The sequence below is a fragment of the Hyperolius riggenbachi genome, chromosome 2 (genome assembly GCF_040937935.1).
Source record: "Hyperolius riggenbachi isolate aHypRig1 chromosome 2, aHypRig1.pri, whole genome shotgun sequence".
NCBI classification, from domain to species: Eukaryota; Metazoa; Chordata; class Amphibia; order Anura; family Hyperoliidae; genus Hyperolius; species Hyperolius riggenbachi.
Window position 1 is genome coordinate 540,437,347 of NC_090647.1, and position 9,702 is coordinate 540,447,048.

The window sequence follows — 9,702 nt, forward strand, 5'->3', positions numbered from 1 at the left end:
TTAAACATTGCAATACCAAGAGCTCCGGAGGCATAGGCAACAAGGGGCCCCCCGGGGCCGATCGACCAGGCAGGCAGCCCATGCTTATGTCCGATCAGAGCGTGGTGCGAGGATGAAAGGCCTCAGCATTGTACTCAGCAGGGAAGTAAACACGGTGTCTCCCGCCATTGAAAAAGGAGTACAGCAGGATACAATGGGGCGTTATGCTCCCACGGGAATCAGGCCATTAGTCCAGCTATTGGAGGCCAGAGTCTCTATAGCAGAGAGTGGTTGATCCTAGATAGGACAAACGCTGCGGTCCCAGTTAGTATAGGATACATACTTGAAAAGGCAGAAGTCAGTCTGGTAGGGCCTCGATCCACGTGGCAGCCTCCTCTGGCGTATCAAAGAGCCGAACGGTTTCGCCATCTTCAACTCTCAGTCTAGCTGGGAATAAGGTAGCATATTTGATCCCCTTGTCTCTTAGCCGCTTTCTGACTGCATCAAAGGATTGGCGCAATTTTTGTGTCTCCGCAGTGAAATCGGGGAAGATAAGGAGTTTCCCATTCTCGTACGGCAGCTCTCCCACTCGGCGCGCCTCACGGAGTACTAGATCCCGGTCGCGGAAGTTAAGTAGCCTGAGTATGAAGGCCCTCGGTCGGTTGCCCGGCGGGGGTTTCCTGGCCTGGAGGCGGTGGGCTCGCTCGACCACAAACTGCGGTGAAACTTCAGCCTCCGGGAGCAGCTTCCGGAGCAGAGCCTCAGTGAAAGTAATGGCGTCGGTACCTTCTGCTCCCTCCGGCAGGCCCACTATGCGCAGGTTATTCCGTCTGCAGCGATTCTCGGAGTCCTCCGCTCTATTCTCAAGCCGCTTCACCCTCCGCACAAGGGACTGGATATCAGTAGTGTTAGTGGCAACCGCCCGTTCGTTCGCGGACGACCGGTCCTCCACTTCCGCTAGCCTGCTACGGATCTTGACTAGATCTTGGCGGATCAGTCCGGTGTCTACGTGCACTTCATCTATTTTTGCGGATAGCTTAGCGTCCAGCTTTGTTAGCACGTCCAGCAGGGTGGCCTGGTTCTCCGTCTCTCTCTCCGCCATTGTCTGCACGGCCTTACTGCGTTTCTTGGGAATGGCTGCTTGCTGGGTCCCTGAGCCGCGTGGCAAGGCCGGAGTAGCTGCAGCGTCTGCCTCTTTTGCAAATTTGCTCCGAGTCATACGGAAGACCTCCGGGAGCTCTTGGCGATCCAGGACTGGTGTTTTTAAGGAAAATAGAAGCCGTTTAGGATGGGTTAAGGCGGATTACACAGCAGAGGCTGAGAAGGCACGTCTGTTCACTCCGCCATCTTGGTCACGCCCCCAGCTTCATATACTTTAAATAACAGTTTGCTTTTTATTGTTAGGGAAAGGAAGGATGCAGCACGGTGGCATAGTACATAGCTCTCTCGCTGTGAAATGCTGGGTCCCTGGTTGGAATCCCACCTGCATGGAGTTTGTATGTTCTCCCCGTGTCTGTGTAGGTTTCCTCTGGGCATGCCAGTTTCCTCCCACACCCCAAAAACGTACACATAGGTTAATTGGCTTCCCAATAAATTGGCTAGACTACAATACATACATAGACATATGACTGTGGCAGGGATTAGATTGTGATCCTCTCTGAGGGACAGTTAAGTGACAATATACTATGTACAGCGCTGCAGAATATGTTGGCGCTATATAAATACTAAATGATAATAATCTTCATTGCACAATTTCAACACGGAAAAAGAGATCCTTTTGTTTAAAAAGGAATGACGCTGGAGTCCTATTTTACTCTCTAGTGAAGCGTATAACACTCTATTAAAGCGGTTTAAAACTCTGATAAAATTTTCAACAAAAATGTGTTTTCCTACTTTTTATAACCCATACGGTTATCATATTTGCTTTTGTGCACAAGTATTATTATTCATTTACATATTAAAATGTCCCAAAGTTCAGTTAAATTACTTTGAAAGTTGCTGGTGCATTTTATTTATAACTGTTGTCATTCTGTTGTGAATGCTGCCAGCAGTGATTTCTCATCTGTTTTTCACTGCAGCACTCATCAGCTGAAGTCCTGCACAGCCAGAGAATGTTTACATAAATGTATCAAGTAAAGAATTTGTACACAAGATAAGAGTATAAGCAGTTCAGATGCGGGTTCTCCCTGCAGAAGAAAGAGAGTTAGCCCTGTGATGTAATGAATTTTGAATGCTGTTTTACTAAAAAAAAACCATTGTGTTAGTATATTATATGCTGTAAATAATCTTTTAGAGTAAAGAAGAAATTCTGGGTTATATTCCGCTTTAATCAGCAAATCTACACTGTACGGTACAGTAGGAGAAAACTTAGGAGAAAAAGTTAATTAAATAAGGGCCCAATAAATTCTTGTAGTTTACACTGACTGACACAATTACTGCTAGAATTGGTTCAATTTTGTGTGTTTTTGTCGGTTTTTAACAAAAAAACGGTGATGAAGTCAAGGAGAGGAATTATTCAGCTGACATTTGCTCTGACAGTTAATAGTTAATGAGTTTCCTACAGGAAGCAGGTCATTGTAACCGAGTTCCCTGACTCCTACCGGTCTCCATGTGCGAAATTTACTATAAACACTTCAAGTGAGAGCAGAGGGGCTTCCCAGCAGTATATGTCGCTCAGTGTCACTCGCATCTCCTGCACGGGAGTAATCCATCACATCGGAGGGGAAAAGAGGTATGTTATACTGATAGCCACTGATCACGGGATCGGAAATTTAAAGGGAAGCTGATCTTTTGTCGTGACAAATGCAATCAGTTCCGTGTCTAGCTTTATATAGAGCATAAACCTACTAGCAAACCTTATCCCAGGCCAGCTTGCGTACTGTGTTCCTCTAGTCTGGATTTACATCACAGGAGCCTATAGGCACAGATGTCCTGGCACCCTAGACCTCGCCCTCCATGAACCTACAACCCCCACCAAACCACTGTCCCTTCTCTCTTAGTTCCCTTGCCCCTCATAGCTAAAGGTGCCCTTAGCATTAGTTAGACAGATCTATCCGTTGTATTAAAGGAATACCTTGATTCACATATTTTTTTCAATTGACACAGGAATTGTTTGGGAAGTACTGCTAAGTACTGCTGTATACATTTTAGTAGCAACTTCTTTATTTACTGTTAGCAAAATACATTAAAAGTTTACTGACGCCAAAACTGACAGCTGACTGAGCCATGAGGAGAGGGGAAATTCCCCTCACACTTGATCAGTTAACTCTATGTGTAGCTCTGTGTGTGACAGAGAAGAGAGAGAGAGCTCCCAACACGGCTGCAGTTCCTGTGTCCTGTGTTTCTGACTGAAGTGTCTGAAGAGAGCAGAGGAAATGTAACTAATTGTCACAGCTTTTCATATTGTTTTTGCTTTCAGAGTTTGATATGTTTGATATTTGCTTTCTGTAGTCTGATATGCAACTCTGGCTGTGCATTGAAGCAGACACCCCTTCTGCAATTGATTTGTCCCAATATATCTATATCCTACCCTCAATAAATTACAGCTTTTGCCTCTGATATTTAACATGAAAAGTAGGAAAATGTTTACACGGCTACTTAGACATTATTTGTACATTGTCATTTTAAAACACTTGGAGATCGATAGTATTCCTTTAAGTAGCTTGAGATGCCTCCAAGTATTAGGTAGCTAGAGGTGCCCCCGACTTAAAAGGAGATCTGGTCAGTGGATTGCGGAGAGCAGGGTGAGTAACCTCTCATTTACACTCTTATCAGGATTCTGCATAGGGAAGAAGGGAGCGGGGAGGGGAGTACGCTGCCTTTCCATCATCAGGCGCTTGAAGGCATGAGCCTACAGTGCCTTATGGTAAATTCGTCCTTGTCTATACATGTAATACATAGCTGCATAGTGTTCCATTTTGTTTCTAGTCGAAAATGGCAGATAGCAGTCCCAAAGTTTTGTAGGCACTCAATCCATGTAGGTAATGAAAATCAGCAACAATAGCTCCTGCTCAGTGCAGCTAGTCATTCATGCAGAAAAATGGGTGTTTGTGCTCATTCTGTACTCCAAACAAAGTACCGCTGCCATGGTTGCAAAGAAAGGAGACAAAAATGTGTGATGACACTAAAGCACACCTGAATGGTGCTTAAACGGTTGACTTTTACTTACATGGTGCTTCCCAGGAGGGGACCCAGAGGACACCAAGGGATCTTACCCACTACCGGGGGCTGGGAGATGCCCCAGGTAAGTAACCAGTCAACAGTTTTAAGCAAAGTTTGGGTGTGCTTTCAATTACAAAATGACAGCTCTGATTTTCTAGAGAAAGCTGAATTATCATTGAGTGTAAGATTACGATAGGCTGCTGACTCTTTTATGGATGTGTAGCTAATGGGAAAATGTGACTTTCTTTCAAATATTACTGTAAATATATATCAGTGCTCTACAGTTATTTTGGGATTAAAAACGCTCTCCATTTCACTCTGAAGCCAGCTGTCAATGTACCAAAACTGCCCATCAACTCTGACCGCTTATCTTTGCGCTTACGGTATCTGTGCTTTGTTTGGAGTTCAAGTTTTCCAAAAACTATTAGTTATTGTTGTCTGCACAGACTTCCTCTCGAGAGTGAGTGACATACTGCAGAAGATGTCAGAATTATATAAATATATAATGGAAAAAAAATCATTTGGAAGAACATAAGACTGTTAGGGATCAGATTGTGAGCTCCTCTGAGGACAGCTAGTGACATGACTATGTACTCTGTAAAGTGCTTCAGAAGATGTCAGTGCTATATAAATCTATAATAATATAGTAGGACATTACACTATGACTATGGTAAGATTAGACTGAGAGCTCCTCTGAGGACACAGCCAGTGACATGACTATGTACTCTGTAAAGTGCTGCAGAAGATGCCAGTGCTAAATAAATACATAATAATAATATGGTTGTACATTAGACTGACTATGGTAGGATTAGATTGTGACCTCCTCTGAGGACAGTCAGTGACATGACTATGTACTCTGTAAAGTGCTGCCGAATATGTCAGTGCTATATAAATACAGTACATAATAATAATAATAATAATAATAATAATAATAATAATAATAATATGGTAGGACTTATATACTAAAACTATGGTGGGATTAGATTGTGAGCTCCTCTAAGGACAGTTGGTGACATGACTATGTACTCTGTCAAGCGCTGCAGGAGATATACAGCACTATATAACGATAATATGACTATCATAGTTAAAGACCAATTTTCTGAAGGAGGCCAATAGACTTATCCCTGTGTTTTTATGATGTGGTAGGAAGCCCACAAACTCAGTGCAGATGATGCCATGGCCCAAATTATAACCAGGGACTCAGCACCACAAGGCAAGAGCACTACTCACATCACCACAGTGGCAGTGTGTTACCTACACAAAAGTATTACAAGCATGCTGACATAATCCGCTGTATGATTCCCAGCAATGAGTACAGAGCAACTAAACAGATTGCTAATTTCTCAACAAAAGTGGAAAGTGGATTTTTAGTTGTCAAAAGTTCTTCAAACTCCTTTGTATTCCTTTTAAATAACCCTCCCTTTTTGTTTCTTATAAGTTGTTGTATTGTTCACTGGAATATTTATGTTATGTCTACCTACAATATAAGCATATAATAAGTGTAAGTATAATATGTAAAGTTATGTCTGTATTTTACCTACACGTGTCTTTTTTTGCACATCGCCACTGTACAGCATCTGTAGCTGATGGCACAATAATAATAATAATAATAATAATAATAATACATTTTAATGATTTTAACTTAAAAATAAAAAAACTAAATAATAACTAAAATAAAAACGTCAGGTAATAAAACGTACCCCATGAATGCAGCAGATCTATGTCCCGGGGAGTGTGTGCCACGGTTCGATAACCGAGGCTGTACAAAATTAATCCGCTATAAGCGACTGAGTCCCAACAGCGAGATTCGCACCCAGTAACTAATTCAAACAGAAGCAATACCAGTCACTCCAATTTTATTTTTTTTTAAATAGTCCTCGCTAGATCAACACGGACCTTGGAACCTCGTAAAAAAAAATCCTGAGCGTATCTTTACATTATTTTAGTCCATAGCTTACAGTAAAGCAATACATTCTCTCAATGAAAAATTGTAGGAAACCCATGCAGTGTATCTTACCATCCAGTCCATTGTCAGGTCTGAGAGCTTATAATAGCCATTTCCTCTAACAGTCTCTTATAGAGTGGTGGATGAAAGCGTGTCACACTGCCATCTAGTGGCACATTCTTTGATTCGCTGAGATTGAAAGGAAGCTAAGGGCACTCTTCCACTAGCTGCGATTTGATCCAAAAATCGTATATTGCTTATGTTTTGCAGGTCGGTACAGCACTGCAATTAACACATAAGTTGCAGTGATTTCTTTTTTCCACTAATGCAATTTTTTTACGAATCGCAATCACAGGCCTGCTGCATTTTTGCTGTAACACAGAGTAGGGACACCAAGAGCCAAATATAGTGTAGTATGTACTGATAGTTGAAATGAAGACAGACAGAGGTGCCTGGCTCTTCTACTGACCACATATGCTATTTCTCCGTTCTTATTGCCTGATGAAGCCGGATTAAACATGCAAAATGTGTTGCATTGTCCCCCAGAGTATGTAAATACAGTAAACTTGTTGTATTTTACAAACACATTGGCAATTTTTATGTCTGCTTGGAGGAGGTGAGTCCACCACTGCTTCTTCATGTTTTAAACTTTTTAGATACTTTTATCCTTTTGGCGCCTCTGCATTTTTGCTGTGTTTGTGTTCCTCCTATACAAAGTATAGGAATATCGCATACCAATTGTACTGCTATGCAATTATCCCCAGGATTTCTCAATTTAAACTGATTTCCCACTGATTTTTTTCCCCCTCCCATTGGAAATTGCAAACGCTGAAGCCACCTCCCCCAATCCACGCTACCCCCCCCCCCACACACACACACATTACCTGATCCGGCCGGCGCGAGTCCCCCGGTTTCCGCTGTCTTCTTCTCTGCGCTCGGTTCCAGGGCTACAGCTTCACTTCCTGTCCAGGGAAGTTTAAACAGTAGAGGGCGCTCTACCGTTAAAACTTCCTGCCTGGTTAGGAAGTGAAGCCAGCCGGAGCCCAGTGGAGAAGGAACAGGGGTGACAGCGGGGATACGCGCCGGCGGAGCAGGTAATGTATTGCCGCTAGTGTCGGTCGTCGGGCATTCGAACGCCGCTATCGACGCACTCCTGACCCGCCGGTGATCGAGCGAAACCTTCCGCACAGACAGTAACATCGGGAATCGATGGGAACTATTGATTTCTGTTGGAAATCGATCGTTCAGTCAACGTTTGCACAACGATTTCACAGCAGATTTGATCACAGTGATCGAATCTGCTGTATATCGGCGGGAAAATCGTTAGGTGTATGGGCCCCTTTAGAATCGGAATCCTTTCATTTGGCCAAACAAGTTTGCACTTGCAAGGAATTTGACTTGACAGTTGTTTTGTATTTATCAGTACAAAGCAATGCAGCTATCAGTCCTCCCCAGGCATTCCCCACAGACCCATTTCATAGACGTTACTGCTTTTCCTAATTAAGATTTGGTTGATGTAATCAAGACCTCCAGTTTAAAATAATTTATTTGTTTTGAAAAGTTTAGTGAGTTGGCTAACTGATTAACCTCCTTAGCGGTAACCATGAGCTGGATTCGGGGTGAAAAACTGCAGCTCAGAGCGGTAACCCTGAGCTAGCCTCGTGGTAGTCGGCGGGAGGTCCATGCAGAGCATTGCGCGCAGTGGGCATTCTCACTCACCTCCCGGGTGATCCAGACGCTGGAGACCATTCCTCTTCCTGTCCACGGAGGCTCTGCATCCCCCTAGTGAGATTGCTAACTGTCGTCATGACAACAGCCGGCATTCTCACTATAGGGTTACAGTGCCACCCAGAGGATGGAGGGTGAACTGCAGCGCTGGATCCCAGGGAGGTGCGTAAATGCTGGGGCTGCTCCAGGCTCTTTACTGGTATGATTTTTTTCTTGCTTTCAGGGCTTGTTTACACTGCAGGCGTTTTCAGCCTTCTTTCTCCTGCCTGCATTTTTTTTTAAATCGCCCCCCAAATGCTTGTGCAAAGAATGTCAATGAGAAGGTTAATTTCAGCTCGGGTCGTGCGGTGTGCGCTCAGCAAAGCGATGCATGGACCAATTTTGATCAGATTCCGCCTCAATGGAAGTTATAGGAAAAACGCAAAATGCTCACAAAAGCACTTTATGCGGCGAGTGCGTTTTTAAGAATAAATACATTGTATTTATTATTTTCCGGGTCAAAGAGTTCCCTTCCTGACTGACGTCAGGGAGTGAATGTAAAAACCGCTCTGGAAAAACGCTTAGAAAACCTCTTAGCACAAAAACTAATTGCCCACCCAAGCGCCGGGAATCGGAAAAAAAGACATGTCAAAATCCGCCCAACGCTAACGGCCACGTGAACGGAACGCAATGTGAACAAGGCCTTAGGGTCTAAAAGCACATGAAAAAATTGTACTGCTGTACCGCCAGGGAGGTTAAGAGCAGGGATGGTCAGAAATGCCAATTTCTGCTTCCGCGGAAAATATGCTTTCCGACATTGCCAATTACCGCTACCGATTTCCGCATTCTCATGCGGATTTTTGCTGAAATTTCCACCGAATTTAACATCGATTTTCTCAAAAACTACAAGGTCTTTTTGAAAGATTTTTTTTCCTCTGGTTCCCACTTTTCTGCTTAACATACCCTGAAAATTTGGTGTTTCTAGCACCTATGGGGGCTTTGCTATTAACCTCTAAAGTCGGCATACCGCATATCGATAATGCAGATTTTCCTCATTTTACATTGCAGTTAATGGCTGCCGACTTTAGCGGTTAATAGCAAAACCCCCGTAGGTGCTAGAAACACCACATTTTCAGTGTATGTTAAGCAGAAGACTGGGAACAAGAGGAAAACATTTTTTTAAAAAAAGATTTTGTCGTTTTTTAGAAAATCGAGGTTAAAGTTGCCAAAAATATACACAAAAATTTCTGCGATTTCCGCGAAAATGCGCCTACCGCACTTACATAACCGATTTCCAAATTCCGATGCAAAAATGCAATTCCTGATCGGAAATGCAGAAATTTCAGTTCCGTGGAATCCAAACGAGCATCCCTATATAACAGCAGTTTGTAGTAGGGGCGGACCTTGTATGACGCAGCCTGAAACACATGCCTCAGGTGACGTCATCCAAGGGGCAGCATTCCGCCTCGCCTTCCTCCCGGCTGCCCACTTCTCTACAGAGTTCCTGTATCCCCCTCATTGCATTGCCTGGCGCAGCATACTTCAGAGAGAGACCTCGGATCAGCGGTGACCCACAGTGGAGAAAGGAGAGTGGTGCCGCTAGGAAGTGCTCACTTCCTCTATATGCGCTGCTACTAGAGGCATCACTCTCCTGCCTCCTCATTGCGGGTCACCACTGACGCGAGATCTTTCTCTGAAGTACGCCGCGCCGGCCCATGCAGCGAAGGGGTTCTGGGACTCTGTAGAGGAGTCTTTGTGGTGAGTCAGCAGCGAATCAGAAGCTTCCAGCGTGACGTGGGCCCATAGACTTTCTTTGCTTTTGCGTTACCCTGCGTGCAGAAAGGATAACACAATGCGAAAAAGTGCCCAAGTGTAAAAGGTGCCTTAAAGAGACACTGAAGCGAAAAAAA

The 9,702-nt window shown here is 43.9% G+C and overlaps 1 protein-coding gene across 2 annotated transcripts in view; it reads right to left on the bottom strand.

The window, feature by feature from the left end:
• LOC137545088 (CD226 antigen-like) overlaps window positions 1-6,173 on the bottom strand; it is a 45,629-nt gene extending 39,456 nt beyond the window's left edge. For both annotated transcript variants that reach the window (XR_011025990.1, XM_068266197.1), the window contains exon 1: window positions 6,158-6,173. Coding sequence is in view for 1 of the 2 variants with exons in the window: in XM_068266197.1 (XP_068122298.1) it covers window positions 6,158-6,169 (12 nt within the window). In the remaining variant the exon portion in view is untranslated. The remainder of the gene's footprint in view (window positions 1-6,157) is intronic.
• Window positions 6,174-9,702: the final 3,529 nt, after the last annotated feature.